The sequence below is a fragment of the Podarcis tiliguerta genome, assembly GCF_965153285.1.
Source record: "Podarcis tiliguerta genome assembly, chromosome: 16".
NCBI classification, from domain to species: domain Eukaryota; kingdom Metazoa; phylum Chordata; class Lepidosauria; order Squamata; family Lacertidae; genus Podarcis; species Podarcis tiliguerta.
The window spans coordinates 19,731,824-19,757,810 of NC_139549.1; the positions used below are offsets into that span (position 1 = coordinate 19,731,824).

General features: G+C 46.8%; 1 protein-coding gene across 2 annotated transcripts in view; it reads left to right on the top strand.

Moving 5' to 3' along the window:
* The window catches only part of KSR2 (kinase suppressor of ras 2), a gene marked incomplete at its 3' end in the record, with an annotated part of 182,392 nt that overhangs the window by 99,552 nt on the left and 56,853 nt on the right, over window positions 1–25,987 (top strand). The window contains exons 7-12 of one of the 2 annotated variants that reach the window (XM_083417455.1): window positions 2,656–2,739; window positions 4,790–4,857; window positions 10,773–10,891; window positions 15,086–15,254; window positions 19,765–19,806; window positions 21,215–21,278. In XM_083417455.1, coding sequence (XP_083273581.1) covers window positions 2,656–2,739; window positions 4,790–4,857; window positions 10,773–10,891; window positions 15,086–15,254; window positions 19,765–19,806; window positions 21,215–21,278 — 546 coding nt within the window. Of the gene's footprint in view, window positions 1–2,655; window positions 2,740–4,789; window positions 4,975–10,772; window positions 10,892–15,085; window positions 15,255–19,764; window positions 19,807–21,214; window positions 21,279–25,987 lie in introns of both variants that reach the window. The other variant, XM_083417454.1, reaches the window with a different exon arrangement.

The window sequence follows — 25,987 nt, forward strand, 5'->3', positions numbered from 1 at the left end:
GAGGGTCTAGTGCAAATGGTTACCAGTGAGTAAGGAATGAGCAACCATCAGTTTCCCAGGATTCTTTGGGGGAAGTCATGACTGTTTAAAGTGGTATCATAGTGATTTAAATGTACAGTGGTACCTCGGGTTACAAACACCTTGGGTTACAAACACTTCGGGTTACAGACTCCGCTAACCCGGAAGTAGTACCTCTGGTTAAGAACTTTACCTCAGGATGAGAACAGAAATCATGCGCCGGCAGCACAGCGGCAGCAGGAGGCCCCATTAGCTAAAGTGGTACCTCAGGTTAAGAACCGTTTCAGGTTAAGAGTGGACCTCCGGAACGATTTAAGTTTGTAACTAGAGGTACCACTGTATGTATGAATGTGACCCAAGGCAGCTTCCTATATTCTTTCCTATGTTCCTATCACCATAGAATTCTGGGGGGAGGAAAATGTGTGGCTGCATTTCTGTGCTGCCATTTTAATTTCCCACAATGCCCACGGCATGGCATCACTCCAGGGCAAATGGAAGGGCGCTGTGCCAAGGACCCCCTCAAGCCCATCCCAATATCTGCTTTCCCTGTTTGGACAGGGAGTCTGACAGTAGGTGGCGCAAATTTTAGTTTTGGAACCTTAAGAGACTCTATGGTAGCATCTGACCTCCAGTCAGTAGGTGGCACTGACAGGCCCTTGTAACCCCATTAAACTCCACTGGGAAGATGGAGGAGGAGATGTCGTCTGTGTCTTCAATCTGGATGGAAATACAGTCCCAAGACCTGGTGGGGAGGGAGCAAGCTGTACTGTCCCCCTCCATAGGAATCTGACTTCTTCTGGCTGAGAGCAAAATGGCAGGACTAGCTAGCAGTGGTCTCTCGAGAGCCAAGAGCTGCTGGCTCCTGCTGTGAGGGGAGTTGGACCCCCCAAAGTGTAATGCCATTTCTCTCCCCGCAACAGAAATATTGTATTCCTCTTAAATCCATTATAATTATGAAGCATCCTTGATTGCTGAAAATGGACTCTGCTGGATACCTCATTTGAAAAACACAGAGATTCCTCTGAGACCGTCTCTCGCCCATTTACTGCTCACTGGTGAGGCATCAGCTGACCAGGCCAGACTGTTTACATACCAACTGTAAACTCTCAAATGAAGGAACGGATAAGCAATGGCTGCAGCACCACTGGGCAAGCCCCCTCCCTAAGAAACCAGAAAATGCATTGTGGTTATTTCTCCCAGTTGCTGGCTTTGGCAACCGGACAGCCTTCTTCAGCTGAATCACTTTAAACCCAGGTCAGGGCAGGTAACTCCCCACCCTCCTGTCAAGGGCTGCATTCTGTTGGGCTGGGTCATCTGTTGTGGGGCGGCATGCCAGCTTTGGGTGGGGCAGAGACCAGAGTCAAAAGCAGATGAGGACATCCATCTTCTCTCACTTTCTGACTCCCACTACTCCCTGATATTTCTTCTTTCCTCTCTCGCTCCCTCTCTTTCCAACACTCCTTTTTCTTTCTGACACCTCTCTCTCTCTGACACTCCTTTTTTTCTCCCCCTCTTTTTGACACCTACTGCTATTTTTCTAGAAAAAGAGGTGCTGGAACTCAGGATGAATGCCTGAGAGGAGCTGGAACAGAGTTCCGGAGAGTTCCGTCGGAAAAAAGGCCCACTGACACCCCCATCTTTCTCCTTCTCCCTTTTTGTCTCTGCCCAGCAGAGAGTCAGATCACTCTTACCAGAGGTCTAAACTGATCCCAATAGGGTGCTTTGGAAATTACACCAAGGCTGCCTTGAGCCCCGAAGTTTGCCCAACCCTTACCCACACTTTTGCCCACCTCAACCTATCTGAGGGACAGAGCCACTCAACAGCATGAGTAGTCTGAAGAAAAACCTTTCTCTGGAGTCTGCTTGGGCTGTTTAATTTGCTGCATTATAATCTTGGAAGCAGAGTGCTGATAAGCAAAAGGCCAGTGCTGGTGTGTGTGTGTCAATGCCCAGTCTCAATAAAGCCCCTTCTAAGCACTATTTCAATTTCTGATATCACTTAGATAAGGCTCCAGCTTCTGTCGATAAAACCACTGTGCTTTATCTATGACCTCCTGACCTTGAGTAAATGCTATGCCAGTAGCCACCCCCCCACCCCCTACTCTATTGGAAGAAATGGGAATAAGATGGACCAGTAACAGGCAGGAAGGAAAGGAACACAGTGGGATGCGGGTTCAACCACCTGAACAGCTTCACTAGACATGTCCTGGAGCAGTGAAGGCATTTTTAAGGTGTTTCCCCGCTCGTAGGGCATGCTGAGGTCCTGATTCGTTTCCAATAAAATCATGAGTCCATGCTCTCTCTTTTTAAGATCACCAGTTTTGTTTTACCTCCCTGGGTTGCTAATGAGCAAATGCGGACCCTGATTAGCTGACTGAAATTAACAATTGTGATGTGTTTCCTCACATTCTAAACTCCCACACACGGATGGAGCGGCACATGCTGCAAGCAGAATTGATTCGCATCGGCTTCCTAAACCAGAATCAATAAGCAATTCTGGTGCTGCTGGTCTTGGTGACTAGGGAGAGCAGAGCACAATCAGGTTTATTAAAAATAACACATTTCACTGTTCTGAGAAGGAGCTTTTGCTTAAGACTTAACAAAGGTCAACCTTTCTTTTTCTCTCTCGCTGCACAGGTTTTCCACCAAGTATTGGATGTCTCAGACATGCACTGTCTGTGGGAAAGGAATGTTGTTTGGACTGAAATGTAAAAACTGCAAGTACGTCTATCTTCCTCCCTCTCCCTCCATCTTTCAAATATAAGTAATTATTATTGTTTTTCATGGCGGGCAAAATACACAACTGTGAGAACATGGAAAAGAGGCCACCCCAGCTCTCTTCCCCTCCGTAAGATGTCCAAGTGATCCAAGAAGCGAGGAAAAGAACTGCAGCAATGAAACAAAAGATCCCAGTCATCTAAAGAATAGTTCAAAAGTACAAATAAAGATGAGATATTAAATAGCAATTATGAATTCCAAATTGAAGCCTGTTGAGCCGGAGGATTAACATATTCCTTGATGCATACATGTGTAATAAAAGCAAAGTAGTTCTTAATGAGTTTGCTTGGTTAAGAAATGCCATGACAGATCCTGACTTTGTGTGCAAGATTTTCCATGTAGGCTACATGATACCATGTAGGCTTCTTGATACCAACAGGGGACTGACTGAAGGAAATCTGCCTCTTTTTTATTGCAGCATTTTGTACCCCACTTTCCCTCCAAGATACGTGGTTTTCTGCCTCCACATTTCATCCTCGCAGCAACCCTACATTAGCATGGCTATCAGGTTGCTCTCACACATACAGTCTGAGTAGACAAAGGGCCACTGCAGTTCCAAATGACAGCTCAAGGTTGTGTGCATGGTTCTTCCCCTCCATTTTACCTTCACAACAACCCTGAGAGGTAGGTTAGGTAGAGAGTTAGCAATTGGGCCAAAGTCCCCCGAGTGGGGATTTCAAACCCGACAGTCTAACTACTATACCATACAGTGGTACCTCAGGTTACATACGCTTCAGGTTACAGACTCCGCTAACCCAGAAATAGTGCTTCAGGTTAAGAACTTTGCTTCAGGATGAGAACAGAAATCGTGCTCTGGCGGCGCGGCGGCAGCAGGAGGCCCCATTAGCTAAAGTGGTGCTTCAGATTAAGAACAGTTTCAGGTTAAGTACAGACCTCCAGAACGAATTAAGTACTTAACCTGAGGTACCACTGTACTGGCTAATAAGAACAATGATGATGCAATGGGCGCCTATATATTATATACTGTATATATAATATCTTTATTGCCCCAAAGGTCCAAGCACTGCTGGGGAAATAAGTAGCTGATTACTGGCTTCATTCCAGCTTTCAAATAGTTAAAGAGACAGAGAGAAAAATAATTTAGGCAGAGTCAGCCGACCCTTTGGTCAGGTGGGGCATGGAGGTACTTATGCAGAATAGTTACAGCTGTTTTTGAGACACCATAGAAAAGACTGAGAAGGCTGCATCATACTGAGTCAGATCTATTGGTCCAAATCACTGTTGTCTACACGGATTGATAACAGCTCTCCGGGTTTTAGACAGGGGACATTCCCAGCCCAGACACTGAGGTCCAGTTCTGAGGTCCCTCTGGCGGTTCCCTCACTGTGAGAAGTGAAATTACAGGGAACCAGGCAGAGGGCCTTGTTGGTAGTGGTGCCTGCCCTGTGGAGCGCCCTCCCATCAGATGTCAAATAGTTAAAGAGTTAAACAATGATATGACTTTCCATAGACATCTGAAGACAGCCCTGTACTGGGAAGTTTTTAATGTCCGATGTTTTGTTGTGTGTTTTTTAAATTCTATTGGAAGCCGCCCAGAGTGGCTGGGGCAACCCATCAGATTTATTAATAAAAACATAATAAAACATCAAACATTAAAAACTTACAGATATGGGGCTGCCTTTAGATGTCTTCTAAAAGTTGCGTGGTTCTTTATTTCTTTGACATCTGATGGGAGGGAGTTCCCCAGGGCGGGTGCTACTACTGAGAAGGCCCTCTGCCTGGTTCCCTGTAACTTCACTTCTTGCAATGAGGGAATTGCCAGAAGGCCCTCGGAGCTCGACCTCAGTGTCTGGGCTGAATTATTGTGGTGGAGACGCTCCTTCAGGTATTATTATTATTCTACCTGGTGATGCCAGCCGGGATTGAACCAGGTACCTTCTGTGTGCAAAACAGATACTCTGACCACTGAGCCACAGCCCTTCCTAGTCTGAACTGTGGTTCTCAAAGTGCTCTTGTCTCTCCTGTCTCTTAGGCTAAAGTGCCACAACAAATGTACCAAAGAGGCCCCGCCATGTCACCTGCTGATCATCCACCGTGGAGGTAAGGGCAGCTACCGCCGTGTCTCTGAGATCTTCCGCCTGATTTGTAGCCCAGGACAGAGCAAGACAGTTGCCTTTCGTAGCTCTTTCTTTCTTTCTTCTTCAAACGCCGAGCCAGGTACATATCTCCTCTGGGCACTCCCAGGCCTGCTCTTCTCCTTTGCTTCGCTCCTTCCTCTTTTCTTGCCTGCAGTGATCATGGCAGGGGGACACGATGAGGCTCCTGAGTCCGGGCCCTGGATCTTTTAACCCTTTCCTTCCCATTTTCTTTCTTTCTTTCTTTCTTTCTTTCTTTCTTTCTTTCTTTCTTTCTTTCTTTCTTTCTTTTTAAAAAACTGTTATTTCATTTGCTCATGTAGGGATGTAGGAAGCCGCCTAATACTGGGTCCATCTAGCTCAGGACTTTCTACACAGATCACAGGCAGCAGATTTCCTAGGATTTCAAGCAGAGGTGTTTCCTAGCCCTGCCTGGAGACACTGGGGATTGAACCTAGGACTTCCTCTGTGTGCAAAGCAGATGGTCCACCACTGAGCCACAGCCCTTCTTTATACTGAGTCAGGCCACTGGGCCGTCTAACTTAGTATGGTCACCACTACAGACCTTCCAAGTGTCCCTGTTTTCCAGGGACAGTCCTGGATTTACAGAAGCCATCCCGGTTTCTGATTTGATCCCAGAATGCCCCACTTTTCCTTAGGACGTCCCTATTTTAATTGGAGAAATGTTGCAGGCCATGCAGTTATGCAATCCCCGAGCCAAGGAGATCAGAAACTATACAACCTTTAGAAGACATATGCAGGCAGCCCTGTACAGTTGTACCTCAAAAGTCGAACGGAATCTGTTCCGGAAATCCATTCGACTTCCAAAACATCCGGAAACCAAAGCGTAGCTTCCGATTGGCAGCAGGAAGCTCCTGCAGCCAATCAGAAGCCACAGAACCCCCGTTGGACATTTGGGTTCCAAAGAAAGTTCGCAAACCGGAACACTCACTTCTGGGTTTGCGTTGTTCGGGAGCCAAAGCGTCTGAGTACCAAGGCATTCAGGATCCAAGGTACGACTGTATGGGGAAGTTTTTTTAAAATGCTAATGTTTTATTATGCTTTATATATGTTGGAAGTCACCCAGAGTGGCTGGGGCAACCTAGTCATATGGCTGGGGTATAATAATAATAATAATAATAATAATGGAATGGGACATCCCTATTTTCATCAGAGAAACGTTGGAGGGTATGCACTAACTGGCAGTGGCTTTCCAGGGTCTCAAGCAAGAACCTTTCCCAGCCCTACTGGGAGATGCCAGGATCTGAACCAGCAACCTTTGGCATTCAAAGCAGACGCCCCTGCCCCTGAGCTATGACCTTTAGCGCATTGTTTTGGGGATTGTGAACCAGATTGGTTTGGAACATCCCTGCCTCCCACCACACGGAGGAGCAGTGCAGGCGGATGGAGGCTGACATGAGCATGGCTTCATGCAAAAAGCTCCCTTAGCTGTAGGAGACCACTTCATGCATATGAAGAGGAAGCCTCCCAGGCCCCAGGAGGAAGCCTTTCTTGCCGGAAGATGGCTTTGCCTTTTCATTAAAGCGTTCCCCATGCCAAAGTGATTACCTGGAGGGGGACCATTTGGAAATCCAGAATCAGAAATGTGCATTTCATTTAGCTCTAATGAGGCTCCTGCTGCTTGATGCTTGCTAAATACACCTGCACTGGGAGAATACTTGATTTTTGTTGCTAAATGCTTTTAATGAGTTACTTATTTGTGCCTAATTGTAAGGCTTCTGCATCGGGAAGCGAAAAGGCAGAGAGGAGTCAGGTGAACTCTTTGGTGTAGACGTCCAGGAAAAGGAAAGGCGTTGGCTATAATTATTTAGGTTATCAATGGCAAATTAATTATTTGCAATAGTCAGAATCTGGGGTTCACAATAGCTCCCTAAATCCCACTGTAAGTCATAGAAAGGATAGAAGAAAGCATCACTTCCCATCCTGATCCATAGTTGCTGCATGCAGCACTATTTCCATTTTGTTACCATTTGACCCAACGAAAATGACGTTATTTGTCTCACTGTCTGCTGGATCTGATTTTTTAAAATAAAAAATGTAATTATATTATTCCACACTGTTCATTTTGATGCAAAGGAAGCACAGTGCAGTGGGGGGGGGTGAGTCATAAAGATCCTACGATGGTTAGATGAGGCCTTCGTAATGCCATCACTGGGGGCTACCCAGTCGGCAATAATAATAATAATAATAATAATAATAATAATAATAATAATAATAATAATAATTTATTTATATCCTGCCCATCTGGCTGGGTTTCCTCAGCCACTCTGGGCAGCTCCCAACAGAATATTAAAAACATGATAAAACAGCAAACATTAAAAACTTCCCTAAACAGGGCTGCCTTCAGATGTCTTCTAAAAGTCAGATACTTGTTTATTTCCTTGACATCTGATGGGAGGGTGTTCCACACAGAGGGTGCCACTACCGAGAAGGCCCTCTGCCTGCTTCCTTGTAACCTCACTTCTCACAGTGAGGGAACTGCCAGAAGGCCCTCAGAGCTGGACCTCAGTTCTGGGTTGAACGATGGGGGTGGAGATGCTTCTTCAGGTATAATGGACCAAGGCTATTTAGGGCTTTGAAGGTCAGCACCAACACTTTGAATTGTGCTCAGAAATGTACTGGGAACCAATGTAGGTCTTTCAAGACCGGTGTTATATGACAGAGACTTTTCAGTGGTGGTTCCCCAGTTGTGGAATGCCCTCCCCTATTGAGTTGTGCCTGTTTCATCATTAATAACTTTCAGGTGGAATTTGAGAATGTTCCTGTTTCCCAGAAATTTGTTGGCGGAAGAATACTGTTCCTGGCATCCATAAAATCATTGGATGGAAGAATTTTACTTTAAAAAAAGATTAAACTGATAACTGTAACTGATTTTAGATGTTCTTAATTGTACTTGTTTTTAGAATGTTTTGATCTGTCTAGGAATGTTTTTGCATTCTTCTTTGTTTTAAATCGTACATTTGCTTGCCACCCTGGGCTTTTTGGGGAGGGAGGGTGGGATATAAATTCAATCCATCCATCAATAAAATAATTACATATCATTAGCAGACTGAAAGTAACAACAGTGAATACTAATCATATCCACTGGATAAATTTCTGTTCAGACATGGGACAAACAAAAAACAAAAAAATGAGCATCATCCATTTCTCTTATACTGTATTTTTCCTATAGGAATTCTCAGACATCTCTAAGCCATGGAGCACTGAATGAATACTCCTGTTGTTTAGACAAAGGCCCGGTTTGAACAGGAAGTGATTATACCACTTCCTGGTTGGGTGAGGGAACCACTGCTTAGGTGGGAATATCTTTGGTGGAACAGGAATTAGAGCTAAGGAACATAAAAGGATGAGGGGCTAGAGGTGATAAGGAGCCGTGGCACTGTGGGTTAAACTACAGAGCCTAGGATTTGTTGATAAGAAGGTTGGCGGTTCGAATCCCCATGATGGGGTGAGCTCCCATTGCTCGGTCCCTGCTCCTGCCCTCCTAGCAGTTCAAAAGCACGCCAAAGTGCAAGTAGATAAATAGGTACCGCTCCGGCGGGAAGGTAAATGGCGTTTCCATGCGCTGCTATGGTTCGCCAGAAGCAGCTTAGTCATGCTGGCCACATGACCTGGAAGCTGTACCCCGGCTCCCTCAGCCAATAAAACGAGATGAGCGCCGCAACCCCAGAGTCGGCCACGAGTGGACCTAATGATCAGGGCAGTGGTGTAGTGTGGGGGGTGCAGAGGGGGCTGGCTGCACCGGGCGCAACATCTGGGGTGGGGGGCGCTCACACTTGAGTGCTAAACTCCACGGGTTAGGGGGCGCAAATTACTTGCCTTGCCCCGGGTGCTGACAACCTACGCTACGCCACTGGATCAGGGGTCCCTTTACCTTTACCTTACCGTGGTACCTTGGGTTACAGACGCTTCAGGTTACAGACTCCGCTAACCCAGAAATAGTACCTCGAGTTAAGAACTTTGCTTCAGAATGAAAACAGAAATTGCGCAGTCGCGGCGTGGTGGCAGCGGGAGGCCCCGTTAGCTAAAGTGGTACCTCAGGTTAAGAACAGTTTCAGGTTAAGAACGGACCTCCGGAACGAATCAAATTCTTAACAAGAGGTACCACTGTATTGTGACACTCAAGGGATGGGTAGAATGAATGAGACATTTGGAAGTAATTACAATAAGCTTAAAGTGATGGTGGGAAGAGATTTAGCCAGGCATGAGCATTGCTTACAAATAGCCCCCGTATAACCAGCAGTGCAAGGGATAAGAAACCAGGTCCCAGCACGGATCTGTGACTGGCTGGAAAGACGGAGAAAAAATATTTGGCACTCAGCGGTCAAACTTCACAATGGAGGCTGCAGTGCTCCAGCAGCCCGTATTGGGTAACTTGAGCATTTGACATATTAATTAACCATCTGGAAAGGGCAGCCCATTGAGCCGGTGGCGCAGAAATTGATTTGTGATGGCGAAGGTCATAACAGCTTGTAAAATGTTGCAAAGAAAGGAAATCGCGTGTCTCAGTGTGTGGCAACCAAATGGTGGAGGGAATTTGGTTCCATGTTGGTAAAGGGCAGCAGAAACACAGGCCGGGAGGAAATGCTCTAGAGTGTACATGTACAGTGGATATGATCCAGAGTGCTTCTCTTTCTCTGAAAGAGGATTGTTCTTGTGAGTTAAGGATGCAGACCGATGTGCAAAGTGAAACCGGCTGGCAAGGGAGAGCGTCAAGCAAAGCCAGCTGACCCGACTATAAGCACAAGTTGGGCAGGAAGGAGAGTGCAGAAGTGAAGGGCAAGGGAGGCACAAAATGCAGCCATCCAGAGCAACAGGCTTGATTGTTGGCTGGGAGCGAGACAGGAGCGATAGCTCAGTCAGTAGAGCACGAGACTCTTAATTGCAGGGTTGCGGGTTCGAGCCCCACGATGGGCAAAGGATTCCTGCATTGCAGGGGGTTGGACAAGATGACCCATGTAGTCCCTTCAAACTCTAAAATTCTCTACAGTTCCAACTCATACAATCGTGATTCCATGATTCTATGATGGACAAAAAGGAATGCAAGTACAGGAGGGAATCTTGTTCAGACAAGGCTAAAGAACAGAGAAGAAGCCAGAGGGATCAGAAGAAAGTTAAGCTACACAAAGGGGAGGAGGGCAGGGCAATGAATGCTGGCTATAACTTGCAGCTCCTTCAAGAGCAAAAAATATATATCCTGTGATAAGGGCCCTGGCCTTCCTTGGAGCTAGGGATCTACCAGGAGCCCCACAAAGTAAGCGAGTGCTGTGGGCCTCTGAGGTTTCTCGGGATAAGGAGAAAACGCTCCAGAGTAGTTTAGCAATCACTTTTTCCAGGAAACTCTGGGAATTGTAGCTCTGGGAGGTGCCCTAACAACTCTCAGCACCCTTAACAAGCAGCAGCCCTCAGGAATCTTTGGGGAGGGGGGAAGCCACGACTGTTTAAAGTAGCAACATAGAGCTTTAGATGTATGCTGTGAATGTGGCCTAAGTCAAAAGAAGGGGATGGGCAATCTGTGGGATCCCAGCTCTCCTCAGCCCCAGCCAGCATGGCTAATGGAATGATGGGAGTTGGAGTCCAACCACACTTGGAGGGCTGCAGCTTTCTCTACCTCTCATATGAGTAGTTAGGCACAGGGGAAGTTTAGCATCTCATTTGGGTTTGAACTCATAAGCTCTAGGAGCTTCAAAGGAAGCTGCTCTTTAGATATGTGGATTAAGTGCAAAATTAAAACCTTGATCTTTCTCTTTCTCTATTTTTCTCTCCATCCCCTCCACCCCACCCCACCCTATCTATCCATCTCTCCCCCTCCCTCTCCTCTCTCCTCTCTCTCTGTCTCTCTCTCTCTTTTTGATCCAGCAAGGTTAGTCCGGACAGAATCTGTGCCATGTGATATTAACAACCCACTGAGGAAGCCCCCCAGATACTCGGACCTGCATGTCAGCCAGACGCTTCCCAAAACCAACAAAATCAACAAGGTGAGATGTTGCAGAGTTGCTTTGGTGGGACTGGAGTGACTGCAAGCCAGTCACACTGGAAGCCCCAGGGAGTCAACAGCTCCATGGTAGATAGAGCACAGAGCTTTGTATGCTGAAGGTCAGAAGTGGCTGGTGCCCATTGGGATTGGTGGGGCAGAAACTGGGACACTGACAGTGGGTGGCTCCAGTGCCAATGATAGGCAGAGCCAGAGCCACTGCCAGTCAGTGTAGACAATACTAAGCTAGATGGACCCAATGGTCAGTCTCAGTATAAAACTATGTTTCTATGTTTCCATCAGTGGAACTGCTGGAGAAATGGGAGGGGGGAGGGGAAAAGAGAGACCCTTCCTTGCTTGCCATGGAAACAAGTGCTCTGTAATGAAAATGAATTGTGGTGGGGAGGGGAGGAAATTGGCACAGGGTTTTTTTCTGCTTTGAAAAATAGCATCCCCCAGTTTACTTGCTGGTCTGTTCAGCCATCTGCTGGGCCAGAACTTTGCAGATGGCTTCTTGGGTTTCCAGGCATATCTGCCAATTCAAATCTCAAAGGGGCTGGTATACATTTCAGCAAATCTGGTCAAGGCTAAGTAGAAACCTGTTTTGGAAGGGGGTGGGTGAGGTTGGGACAGGCGTTTGTAAGCAGCAAGCTGGTTCAACAGCAGCAGAAGCTGTCAAGCCGAGAGATGAACGAATAAAGTTGCATTGCAGTGGGTGCTCCTAAGACCTTGGAGAGCTGCTGCCAGCCAGGGGAGGCAGACTGGGCTTCATGAACAAATAGTCTGACTGGGTAGGTGACATCCCACCCCAGCTTTAACAGATGGCCAGAAATGTAGTGGTACATGGGAGATGAAGACCTGTCCTATTTCTGGAGCAAGGTCCTTGTCTCCAGCAACCTAGAGCTGCACACTCAGCATTTCAAACCATTCAGATGAAGACTTCTTACCCTTTGTGCTGATTTGAGCCAATCAGGTTGAAAGTCAGCCACGGAAGGTTGGCTCCTAGGGTCCTTCCAGGGAAGAACACAGAGGAGTTGCTCTCTCTGCTTCAAAGCTAAGCATTGTGGGACACCCAAAGCATAAGGTTCTTTAGCTTCAAAAGAATGGTGTGCAAGTTTTGTTATGTACAGTGGAACTTCAAGGGTGACACAGCTTAGGTAGGTCACTTGGAAAGATTTTGGAGCACTCCAAATCCTTTGCCCATTTACTTGCACAGAAAATAGTAGACCCAACCGAAAGGCAACACATGGAGATCTGCGCTGATCGTTGCAAGGCACCCCTAATTCCCCCCCCTGCAGAATTATCAGATTATTGCATAATCTTATAAGCGGGTGTGGCTGAGAGAGGGTGTGGCTGTGATTTTGCCACTACACTACTCCACATCACCCTGTCATCAAACTTGCTGATGTTCTCCAAAAATTCTAAATCAGAGAAGGGAAACCTGTGACCCTCCAGATGTAGCTAGATTCCAGTCACTATAGCATCTTTGACCCAGACTGGCTGGGTATATTGGAAGTTTTAGTCCAGCAATATTTGGACTAGTGTAGACAACAGAGTGGGCAACACGGACAGAGCTCTGGTATAAACACAACTTCCTACATCTCTGTGTTAACTCTTGAAGGAAGAGGGAAGCCTTTGGGTGAGCTCAAGAGCTTAATTTCTCTGAATCAAAGTTTTCACTCTGCTTTAAGGTGGGATGGTCCCACCTCCCTACCCAACTTTTTGGCTAAATTCCGAATTCTCCCTTTAATTTCTAAAATGCGTTAAAGATTTAGAAATGAATGTATCTGAAAATTTAAACCAGCAATCATATGCAAACGTTTGCCCCACTCAGAGCACAGCTATTGAAATGAATGGAGACAACTAATTTGAGATCCATTAATTTCAACAGGTGCAATCCTGTTTTGTTTGGCATTTTCTGTGGATGTCCTCCCACAAGGTCCTTTGCTTTTCAGAACTCGATGAAGAGCAAAGTTCAACATCTGAGAGGCAAAATTTAGTATCTTTTAGACGCCGTCCAAATCTAGGTTCATGGCATTAGCATTTTCATTACAAGTTGAGTACAAGAAAGTACATTTTTCATTGCCTGCTGTGCCCTCCCTGCTCCCTCCCCCAGGCCCAGCAGAAAAGAGCGAGCAAGAGGGATGGTGTGAAAGCGATTGTATGGCCGCAGATTAGTAACTTGATTTCACTAGTGTGGGTTAGCAATAGAGGAAAAGCCAATTTATTCAGGTGTCATTTGAGCTGCCATTTCAGATGCTGTATGCGTACATGTATGTATGTATGGGACGCGGGTGGCGCTGTGGTCTAAACCACTGAGCCTAGGGCTTGCTGATCAGAAGGTTGGCGGTTCGAATCCCCATGACGGGGTGAGCTCCTGTTGCTCAGTCCCGGCTCCTGCCAATCTAGCAGTTTGAAAGCATGCCAGTGCAAGTAGATAAATAGGTACTGCTCCGGCAGGAAGGTAAATGGCATTTCCATGCGCTGCTCTGGTTCTCCAGAAGCAGCTTAGTCATTCTGGCCACATGACCTCGAAAATCTGTCTGCAGACAAACGTCAGCTCCCTCGGCCAGTAAAGCGAGATGAGCCCCGCAACCCCAGAGTCGTTTGCAACTGGACTTAACTGTCAGGGGTCCTTTACCTTTACCTTTTTATGCATACTTCAGGAATGACTGGTGTCCTTTGGTAGGGCAAAACGCAGGAGAGGCCAACAGTAGGTGGCGCTAGAGCAAATGATAAGCAGAGCTGCAATCTATGACAGCCATCTAATTCTAGTTTCGTCCCAATTCTCCTCCCTACTGAGTTGCACAAGGGGCAACACTCATTCTTAAGGAGGAAGAAACTGGTGGCCAGGGCTACCCCCTGGACTGGTTGTAATTAAGAAGGCAGGTAGGATTGGAAGAATCAGGACCGAGGCTGGTGGGGCAGTGCCCCATTCACCCTAATGGGCCAGCTTCCGCTGTGGATGACATGTCCTCTGAATAAGAAGTAGCCCATGTTTTGTCAAGTATGTGCTATAAGCCCAGTGCTGGCTGCTGCGGCTCACAGATAGAAACTGCTTGAACGTCTCCTCTGCTCAGAACGGAAGGGAAGGAGGGTGTTCAGTCCAGGCATCCGATGAAACGCAGGCATGTTTAAGGAGGTGAGTTCAGTGAGTCAGTACTGAGCTGAGCACAAACAGCAAACAGTCTTTGGTGCATTGCCAATTTTCAAGGGGGTGTCTACTGAGACTACTGGGACACGGGTGGCGCTGTGGGTAAAAGCCTCAGCGCCTAGGGCTTGCCGATCGAAAGGTCGGCGGTTCGAATCCCCGTGGTGGGGTGCGCTCCCGTCGTTCGGTCCCAGCGCCTGCCAACCTAGCAGTTCGAAAGCACCCACGGGGGCAAGTAGATAAATAGGGACCGCTTACTAGCGGGAAGGTAAACGGCGTTTCCGTGTGCTGCTCTGGCTCGCCAGAGCAGCGATGTCACGCTGGCCACGTGACCTGGAAGTGTCTCTGGACAGCGCTGGCCCTTGGCCTCTTTGAGTGAGATGGGCGCACAACCCTAGAGTCTGTCAAGACTGGCCCGTACAGGCAGGGGTACCTTTACCTTTACTGAGACCTCTGGCAGTGGATGCCAGCGGGCACATTGGCACCCATGGGTGCCTTGTTGCCAACCCTTGCTCTACCTGTTCCCTGTGTCTTCCTTTCCCTGTGTTAAAAGGAGCTGCTCTCCATTGACAGCCTCAAGCCTATTTCGGGGGGGGGGGGGGGGGCTGCAGTCCCTGCAGAGCCGCAATAAGAATGTGCAGCATTGTACAAAAATCCCATCTGTCTGCTTACCCTGAAGTGCCCTCTGTTGTCTCCGTAAAGTTAAATGGCCCATGAGGAATAATCAATGGAGAGTAACTTGAGCTGACTTGTGATTTCTCTGTGGGGAACAGGAGGCTGTTTCTTCCCCCCAGCCACTCCTCCTCACCCCCAATGTTTGATGCTTACTCGGCTGCCTATGGGAGGGGATCGTTCCCAAGCTCAAGCTGGTGCTTTGCTGCACTGCTGAGAATCTTTTCCCGCTCAGTGTCCAAGGTGGTCTGAGATCTCGCCAGCTACTAGTCCCTTCACTTATTGGTCCAGGATCCCATCTTGTGTGGCAAGAGCTCACATGCACGGACACTCACCAGTTGCACTCTCACTGGTCTGTTCTTCCTCTTCCCGCAGGACCACATTCCGGTGCCCTACCAGCCTGATTCCAGCAGCAACCCCTCCTCGACGACGTCATCCACGCCCTCCTCACCAGCTCCGCCTCTGCCGCCCAGTGCCACACCGCCCTCTCCCCTACACCCCTCCCCGCAGTGCACGCGGCAGCAGAAGCAGTTCAACTTGCCAGGTATGTCCTGAGCTTTTGCTCTGAACCGCAGGAGCTGCCTGTCCACATCTCTGAAAGCGAGGTTCTTAATTTGCCCCTGCACATTGACCAAACAAGACCCCAGGAGGCTACGGGTCTGTTTGGGAAGGTTTCATTTTTAAATACGTGAGCAGAGGACATTTCAGTTTACAAGAGATATATAAGCATTGTAGGATCACAGGGAAATCAACAGCACATCATGCCATAGCTCAGGGTTAGAACGTCCGCCTTGAAAGCAGAAGTCCCTAGCACCTCCATGTAGGATTGCGTAGAGACTCTTGCCTGAAATTTTAGAGAGCTGCTGCCAGTCAGTGTAGACACTACTGAGCTAGATGGATTAGTGGTCTGACTTGGTATAAGTTTCCTATGTTCCTATCTGTTGCATAGGGGACACACACAGATTTCCTCCATCCTTAGACAATATTGACTTAGATCAGAGATGGGGAACCTGAGGCCTAGGGACCAAAAGTGGCCCTCCAGGCCTCTCTAGCTGGCCTACAGAATTATTCCCAGGCCACACCTCTTCTCCACAGGCCACACCCACCAGCAGCCTTGCTTCACACCTGTCTTGAGTGTTTTTTTGGAATGTGTCCTTGAACTCTGATCATCTTTCTTTCCTGCATGGAGGATAGAAAGGGGTATATGGGTGTGCATAGGAACTAGCCTACTGTACAAAGGTAATATTTGCATTTATTGCCCTCCCTTTTGCTCCTGGCCTTGCCCACCAGTGCGGTCCTTGGGATGAAAAGTGTTCCCCATCCCTGTGTGTAGATAATACTGAGCTAGATGGACCAATGGTTCGGCTTGCAACAAGGCAGCTCTCTACATTTCCTTCAAAACAGCAAGACCTCTCTTGTTCCTCTCTGATCACTACACAGAGGTAGATCATTGACAGTGCAAACCTGTTGGTGCCTGCCATTCATCTTGGCCCATCATGGTTCTTCCTCCTTCCTCCACACTGATGAGAGCAGTTCCTTCCATCACTCTTGTTTCAAGAGGTCCCTCTACAGTCAGACAACATGGCAAAATGCATGCATGGCCCTTAAGAAAAATGATTGTGGGAAGTAAGGCAACCATTTTTCATCAGCTAGAGAAGGAACTCTAGGAACAGCACACTATCAAACCCATTTGGGTGTCCTCGAAAGACCCCAGACAGTCATTCATTTTCAGACAGTGCTGGCTGCGTCTGAAGGCGAGACTTAGAAAGACAGATTGAATTACCTGCATTTACATTTACACCCAAGATTCTCAGTTCAGAGGAGTGGGGGATTGTTGACCGGCTGGGGCCAATTCATTTGACTACAACTGATGATGGGCAAACTAACTCCAGTCTGATTAGAAATGGATTGATATTTATGAGCTTCTTCAAGAAATACTTGGTTTGTAATATAGCTGAGCATCATATTGAGAAATTCAATACCAAATGAGCCAATTCAGAATTGGATTGGCATGTACAGGCTTCTTCTGTCCCAAGCAGCTCCTGGCCAGATGTGTGTGTTTTAGCCCAAGTGGGGGCAAGTTCCAGGTACAGATTAGCAGAATGACAACTCATATCCCACCTTTCGCAGTTCAGGATCCAGCAAGTGACATTGGATCTAGCAGGGGTTAGATTCCAGTGGATGTCAGATTCCAGTGAACATGGTCAAGCAAAGCAGAGGTTAAATTCTTGTGGGATCAGTCAAGACAGAGGATAGGTGCAGGTCAGCAAAGTAGGGCAAAGTAGAGGTTGAGTTCCAAAAAAGGCAGACAAAGCAGTCAGCACCCCGGACAGTTCCAGTTGCGCCACAGATCCAGACAGACTTGTATTGAATGTCACACTAAACCATTGCTTAGTGCAAACATGGGGACTTCCAGGGAGATTGCAGCTTTGCCATTTTGCTGTTGTGCTGTGCTGAGCGCCATGGTTTGTCTTCGCTTGTCATCTGAATCTGGACTCGTGGTTCAGCTCTCTCCAGACTAGCCCCAAAGTGTAACCAACAGACGACAGGTGAAGTTGAGAAGGCAGAGAAAGAATAGAAAATTAGAAAGCCCTCTGCTGCCTCATCTAAATGAGTGACAAGCCACCATCCCCAAGCGAAAATTAATCACTCTTGGCCAACTCCAGGGGGGCATTTTCATTCCTCCACTGAAAGTGATGAGAAAGTCTGGGCCAAAGCATTCAGCCGAGGACTCATTAAAACACAGAGTAGTGGAACGAAACCAAATCAGCTCAACAGGCCAAACGCCTGCTTAAACAGAAACGGGTTTCACTTGGCAGCTGATGTTGAGATCGGCCGACAACTTGTGGCCCTGTGCGCACTTACTTATCAGCAGAAATGTGCAGGGGATTGGGCAGCTGGTTAGGATGAGTTGTTGATGCAGAGGGGAACAGGGAAGCTTGGCGAGATCAGCTCAATCTCATGGGAAGAGGAGCAATAGAAAGTGAATGGAATTTAGTTGTGCAGAGAGAGAGTGGTGATTTTCTGGGTGTTGGTGTCAGGGATGGGGAATCTGTGACCCTCCAGATATTGATGGACTCAGCCAGCATGGCCAGTGGTGAGGGAGGATAGGAGCTGGGGTCCAATAACATCTGTCAGAGGGCATATTCCCTACCCTTGCCCTACCCAAATCCATAAACTTTTGAGTGCTATATGTGGACAAGCTTTTAGACTCCTGGCTTCCCCTGGCCTGGCAGGGGCATGGTCCCATGCCCAGTGTTCAGTTCTGGACAAGGTTATGCCTTGTAGGTATTTGTATAAGCTCTTCTGTTTAGCCCTAGTGCTTGGTTTCTTTGCAGGGCCATCCCATGTAGGAACTAAGTCCCAGTATATTTAGTGGGAATTACTTTGAGCTACGGTGTGCTCAGGATAGTAGCCTTCTCCTCTGTGCATTTGCCTAATTCCCTTTCAAAGCCATCCTTTGTGCAAGTGCTTCTTTTGACGCATTGTGCCTCTGTCCTCCAAAGACTGTGCTACTAATGAGACCCCAACCCATTTTTACAGTAGGGTCCCTGGATCTCGGCTACCCAGCTGGAATTTTCACAGCCTGGGGCGACTAAAAATTTGAATGGATCCATTTTACCAATGGAATTAGAATTTTTAAAAGCAAAGCCCTGGATTCTGCTAATAGTGGAATTTTGTTAAAGAGGCTATATTTATTTGTCCATTTGATGGCATTTATTTACTTTGAGTAGTATTCAAGATGCCTCCAAAGTGGCTCGCTGGATCTGAACCATTTTGGTTTGTATCACTAGCGTGGCTGGGCATTTCCCTCCTTGTTTTCAGTGCATGATCAATCTTTATTGCTTAGTAGCCATAGGCCATTGCAAATAATACAATAAAATGTCTATTAAGACAGACACAAAACATGAGCAAATGCACTTCCCATTTAAAATAAGGGCAAGGTTAAAGCAAATCCACTAAATGTCCTGGAATTACTCTTAAATTCAGCTTAAACCAATGAATCACCTTTACAACCCACTGATATTTGATTCAAAGTACTCACTCCGATTTCATTTGCCTTCCATTGCAAAAATGCAGCTTGGTCATACGTGTATGTGTGTGTGTGTGTGTGTGTGTGTGTACGTACTCTCTCTCTCTCTCTTTCATCAGATAAAAGGAAAAAAATATTATGTCCTGTCTTGACAGCCTACAGCACTGAGACACGTAGTACAAAAACAGTTTTGTTCTAGAACAGAAATATAGTGGACAGAAGCAGTAAATAACTAACTAAACCTCCATACAACCATTTTCTTGGTGGGCAGAGTAAACCTAGAGACCCACCCCAGGCCTTTGCAAAATGTAGAAAATGCAGCAGCAATGGTGACAACATAAAGGCATGGAAAAGCAATGATGTGTTGCAAAACAGAAGCGAACTGTTTACACCTGAAGGGAAGCCCAGGAACTGGAGCATGGAATCTTCCTCTTTATCAGCACTCTCCCCAGGGATGTCTTTAGTCGGCCTCCCAGGAAGCAGCTTCTCTTCTTCTGTCCCTGAGCTGCTTTTATATCTCAGCCCACAGACAGCAGAAAAAGGTCCACTTTTGCCTTAATCCACTCTACAGACTAGACTGTCCATAAGCCACACTTTACATCCTCATTTTGACACCTCCTGATTTGCTTACCTGCCAGACATGGGTTTGCTTCAGGAACCCAGGTTCACCCCGTGATTCCCAAAACAAATGATATCCAATATTTCTTTTTCAAAACATCAGTCCAGTTCCTTCACACCGTCTACTCTGTAGAGGGCTGGTCCATTGGGGCAAAGGGGGCGCTGCCCCACCAAAAGATTCCTTTCTGAGTCTCCTTAAACATTGAGCCCAGAGAAGATCAGCCATCTAGGTTGATGGCCATCTCTGCATCCTCTGGGAGCACAAATACAAAGCAAGCAATTATTTTGGGGGGAGGTTGTTGGGTGATGTTTCACAAGCCTCATTCCTGTCTGATTTCTTAGAGGCGCACTGGTGCTCTCTGACTACTTACCTTTCCTAAGCTATCCTTGTTCTCCTTTACAGCTTCTCATTACTACAAATACAAGCAGCAATTCATCTTCCCAGGTAAGTTTCTCAAGAACAGCTGCAGCCTCCCAGAGGCATCTCCTGCGCAAAAACCCATCTTCATCTGACACGTGGCCAGTTTTCCCCACACATTCAATTTCATACCCTGTAGAGATGGGAAACTCAACTCAGCTCATATTTAAAGGCGATTCCATCTGTGTGTGTTTTTTTTTAATATTTGTATACCGCTGTTCATCGGGACGCGGGTGGCGCTGTGGGTTAAACCTCAGCGCCTAGGACTTGCCGATCGCATGGTCGGCGGTTCGAATCCCCGCGGCGGGGTGCGCTCCCGCTGCTCGGTCTCAGCACCTGCCAACCTAGTAGTTCGAAAGCACCCCCGGGGGCAAGTAGATAAATAGGGACCGCTTACTAGCGGGAAGGTAAACGGCGTCTTTGTGTGCGGCTCTGGCTTGCCAGAGCAGCTTCGTCACGTTGACCACGTGACCCAGAAGTGTCTGCGGAAAGCTGGCTCCTGGCCTATAGAGTGAGATGAGCGCACAACCCCAGAGTCGGTCACGACTGGCCCGTACGGGCAGGGGTACCTTTACCTTTATACCGCTGTTCATTAAAACACCACCACCAAAGCACTGCACAACAACTTTACATAAAACCATGCAATAAAAATGACATGAAATGATAAAACCAGTCATCCATTAACTCAATTGCCTGCACAGAAAAGCTTTCAGCAGGTATTTAAAAGTTGGAACAGCATCTCGATCAGAGCAGCTTTGGGAACTGGGGGTTATCTTGGTCAAAGGCACATATTTGTGTACATCAGTTTTTAGTCAAATTTTAAATTCTAAAACTAAAACAACCGACAAGGAATTTTACATTTGCATTAAGAACATAAAAAGAGCCCCCTCAGTTGGAACTCAGCCAGCCTTTGAAATCCAATTCTCTCCAAATTTCTGGGGTTGTCTCAACCCACCCTGACCAATCCTTCTGAATATTCCCAATTCGGCTTTAGACTCAGCCAAATCTGGTGCACACTCATAGTGATGATTTCATTCTCCTCTACCTCAAAACTGCAACCTATTTTTTTACATTTATATCACACCTTTTACCTCAAGGGGCTCAAGGCAGAGTACTTGGTTCTCCCCTCCTTGTTTTATCCTCACAACAACCCTGTGGTGTAGGTTTTGCTGAAAGATAGTCACTGGCTCAAGGTCACCCAAAGTGAGCTTCATGACTGAGTGAGAATTCGAACCATGGTCTCCTAGGTCTTAGTCTGGCACTTTTTTTAAAACCCTTTTTGGTCTGGCACTCTAACCACTACACCACACTGGCCTTCTTGTCACATATGCCAGCAGGATGCTTGCTATGCAGACATGTTGCAGGCACTGCTAAATATGTGAATTGCATGTGCGATCTTTCCCTGTTCTGAACCAGGCTCCTGTTTTGCTTTCAGATGTGCCCGAGACGCCCACCAGAGCGCCCCAAGTCATCCTCCATCCAGTGAATTCTAACCCAATGTGAGTAGTCCTCGTGAATTTCTGCTCTTATTCTGAAGCCCACCTCCATTGAGATCTCTCTTTGGAAGAACCTGCCTCTCCCTAGTAGATATTGTAGTAGACCTAGAATCTAGATCTGGAATGCCCTCTTAGGAGAGTAAGATTTATGCTGGGGAGGGGAAGATGAAGAAATCGTACAGGAAAGCCAGGGTGGCGGGTGCACGCGAATGTCTTTTTAATATGGTGAACTAATTTCATAAAAACATCGGATTGTAGAGTTTGAAGGAATCTTTCCCCCCAATGTTGAGCTTGAACCCATGGTCCTGAGATTAAGAGTCTGATGTTCTTGCCAACTGAGCTGTGTACCAATGGGCTGTTTCCCATGGTGTGCTGATGGAAGGCTCGTTGGACCAGCAGAGACTTCCTCTAGCCCCCGCCCCCATGCCTCAGATCTGCTCCAGAGGAGAGAGTCTGCGGTACCATGGGTCTGGCTGCTAACCAGAATGGCGGTGGTTCAAGTCCACCCAGGGACAGCTGTGGGCAGGATTCTTGCATTGAAGGGGTCTATGAGAAAGTTGAGAGATCCTTTGGGATGTAGCCCAGGGAGCTCTAGGGGAATTGCAAATATTGCCCCCTTCCCCCTTCCGCTGATGCAAGTCTCAGCTGGACCGAAGAGCTTTCTGCCAGTGCAAGAGAGACCACAGGATACAATCCAATCATATAAGGCAGTTTTCCCATGTTTTGATGTTGACTCTCTCAAAGGAGATCTCCCATGTATTAACCGCTGTGACCAGGAGTAGCTAACTTTTTTTGGCCTGGGGGCTGTATGCATCCTTGACCAAACCTCCTCAGGCCAGTATGGTCAAAAGTGGGTGCAGTCACCACTCGCTCGCACACCCAGTCATGTGTACACATACCCTCTTTCTCAGCAGATCAGCGCAGGTCCGCTGAGGAGCAAGCTATCACCGCTCTCTGCTCCTCGGTTGATCAACCTGACAACCACAGAGGGGGAAACTTGCATCCCCATCAGGGTGCTAGGCTCTGTGCATACCTGTCTTTATTTATTTGTTTTTATCTTTGCCTCTGCTACCACAATCACTGGTGCTTCAGAGAGCCATTAAAAAAAATTGTTTGGAGGATCAGTTCAGGCTTGGAGTTAGCTCCATCCCTGACTTAGACATATCAGTGTTACCTTACTGTTGCTCTTTGGGAAGACAAGCCATGTCTCTAAGTTACGTTGGGCGATAGCTATGTCTCTAACCTTAGAAAGTGGAAGTAATTTTAATCTGTTTTAGCATCTTAACATTTGTATGTTTTAAAGTATGGTTGTGATTTCGTCTTGATTTTACGGTTTTAAATTTTGCAAACTACGTTGAGGGTGTGTGGTGTTTCTTTTTTTTACAATGAAGTGATGAAAGAAGTAAATACGTTAATCTGGGCAAGAGCTACCGTATTTACTCAAGTCTAATGTGTCATTGAAACTAATGAGCACCTCAATTTTCAGAACCTCAAAACAAAAAACAAAAAAAGTATTTGCTGGCGAGTGTAAATGTGCCATTGAATCTAATGCACACCTTAATTTTCACAACGTAATTTGGCCCCAAAATGGTGAGCATTAGATTTGGGTAAATATGGTATATATCTAAGTTGTGCTGGGCAAGAGGTGCTTCTCTCAGTTGTGCTGTCTGGGAAAGAGCTGTGCAAATTTCACTTCCCGGTAAAACAGAGGCTGCTGACTTCAGCTTCATGCTTGCTTATGGTGAATGTGAAAGGCTGTAGAAATAAAGGAAACATAGCTGTCACTTGTTAAGGAAGGCTCACCACTGAAAGGACAAAAGACAGGAGAACAATAGGAAAAGGGAGACTGGTTTCAAACTAATAAGGTGCACACCCGTACAAGATTCTCACTCATCAGAACTGTGAAGGGGAAACTGCAGGTGGACAGAACGGAGATGGGAGAAAATGAGCTGGGAGCAGAGAGAGTTTCAAAACAGGGGCAGGCAGACTTCTTGTCAGATCTAGTTTGTTTTTTTCACTAGAACCCCATGATCTACCAACCACAGTCAGGTGCCAGACACATCCAGGCAGAATGAAAGAATAGGTGCCTCTGATCACATCTTGAGCTCAGAGATTTGTTTCTAGTGACTAGGAGTGGAAGGATCTGTCAATCTTGGTTCTTATTTTCCCAATCTTCACTTCTCCACATTTTTGCAGCAATTTGCCTTTAAAAAAAACCAAAACAACAATCTTTCAACAATTCAGTGTGCATTTCTCCTAATAGACACATTTTTGCAAGGAGTTATGGCTGAGGCTCATACACTTTTGCAAACATTTTCTCCTGATATAATGCCTTTATCGTATGTTATTTTCACAAATATGTTCATTTTTATGCACATATCCACTTCATACGTGCATTTCTGTAAACTTTGGTTGGTTGGAAAACTGTGCCACGAAATTTGGGTAAGCCCGAATTTGGAAGGAGACTGTGTTTCAGTTCCCATATTATTTTGAAAAGAGAAAATTTGAAAGATATTGTGCTTTAAATTCAAACCGAATCAGATTTCTTCCCCATCCCTACATAATTTAACTGGCCTTGCAGTCCTTTCACACAAGAAGAACACACCTGATTAGCTTTTTTCATTTTAGCTCCCTAAATTAGGTGGAAAGAGTGACTATGCTCTTGTTGCTCTCAAAAAGTTCAGAGTCAGAAACCATTTGCTGTTCTGTTGCAAATGACCCCGAGATCTCCATCTCTTGTCTGTTTACCCTCTGGCTAGTGGTGGCTTGTTCCCATGGGGCTAACTGGAAGGGCAGAAGGCAAGGAGGCCAACAGTAGGTGGCGACAGAGCCCATGGCAGGCAGAGCCACCCAGTCTTCCTCCCTGCTGAGTTCTACAAGGACAAAACTCAGACCAAGGAAGAGGAAGTTGACAGCCAGGGCCGCCCAAAGTCAAAAGGAGGGTGGCAGGCAGGCAGACTGACTGACTGAGGCATGGAGAAAGGGGAAAGTTTTTTGCCCCTCTCTCGCAACACCAGAACTTGTCGACATCCAATGACACCAAATGTTGCAAGTTTCAGGGCAGAGAAAAGAAAGTACTTCTTCACAAATCACATAGTTAAACTGTGGAACTCCCTCCCGCAGGAGGCAGCGATGGCTACCAACTTGGATGGCTTAATAATAATAATAATAATAATAATAATAATAATAATAATTTATTTTTACCCTGCCCATCTAGCTGGGCTTCCCCAGCCACTTTGGGCAGCTTCCAACAAAAGATTAAAATACAATAGTCTATTAAACATTATAAGCTTCCCTAAACAGGGCTGCCTTCAGATGTCTTCTAAAAGTCTGGTAGTTGTTTTTCTCTTTGACATCTGGTGGGAGCGCGTTCCACAGGGCGGGTGCCACTACCGAGAAGGCCCTCTGCCTGGTTCCCTGTAACTTGGCTTCTCGCAGCAAGGGAACCGCCAGAAGGCCCTTGGCACTGGACCTCAGTGTCCGGGCTGAACGATGGGGGTGGAGACACTCCTTTAAAAGAGGATTGGACAAAATCATGAAAGAGAGGGCTATTGATGGATGCTAGCCATGAAGACTATGCTCTGCCCCCAGGTGCTGGAAACTGCAGGAGGGGAGACTGTTGTTCTTTTGCGTGAATCCTGCTTGTTGGTTTCCCACAATGGGCATCTGCTTGGCCACTGTTAGAGCAGGAGGCTGGACTAGATGGGCCGTTGGCCTGACCAAGCAGACTATTCCTATGCCCTTATGGTGGGGCAATGTCCACTTGCCCCCAATAGCCCCTGTTTTAAAACATTAGTAATTATTTGGTAGGAAGAGTCTGCTTGGTCAGGCCAACGGCCCATCTAGTCCAGCCTCCTGCTCTAACAGTGGAATTTGGTGCATCAGAGCCTGATTGAAGTTGGGGTGCAGCAGTTTGTGAATGTGTGCTGTTTTCTTAACAGGAGAAGCTAGAAAGATTCACCTGGTACAAAGCAGCTTCCTATACAGTGGTACCTCGGGTTAAGTACTTAATTCATTCCGGAGGTCCATTCTTAACCTGAAACTGTTCTTAACCTGAAGCACCACTTTAGCTAATGGGGCCTCCTGCTGCCACCGCGCCGCCAGAGCGCAATTTCTGTTCTCATCCTGAAGCAAAGTTCTTAACCCGTGGTACTATTTCTGGGTAAGCGGAGTCTGTAACCTGAAGCGTCTGTAACCTGAAGTGTCTGTAACCCAAGGTACCACTTATTCCAGTTTCCTCTGCATCGTGTGCTCATGGATGGATGAATCAGTCCTAAGAAGAGCTTTGCCAGATCAGCCAAAGTGGGGGCCCATTTAGCCCAGTTCTCACCACCAGGTGCCCCAATGGGAAGCCCGAAGGCAGGACCCGAGCGCAACAGCGCCCTCCCCCTCTTGAAATTTACAGCAAGTGGTTCCTGCCACTTTCGTCTTTGTTTACTCATGCATCCATCTGGCTCCATTCCTATGTTAATCTGCAGGCTTTTTTTTTTTTAAATAAAGAAATAAAGAAAAGTACAGAAATTGGCACTAAAGTACACATTTAAAATGCATTTTAAGCTTACAGCAATTTGGGGGCAGGGGAAGATTAAGACGTTTTCATATGCAAAAACAAATTCAGATCCAATACAGATGCAGACAACTCAGAGCGTTGTTGAAAAGCGAAGGCAAAGAAAAAGACAGGAGAGGAGGTGCCTGTCTGGTGTATAAGGGGA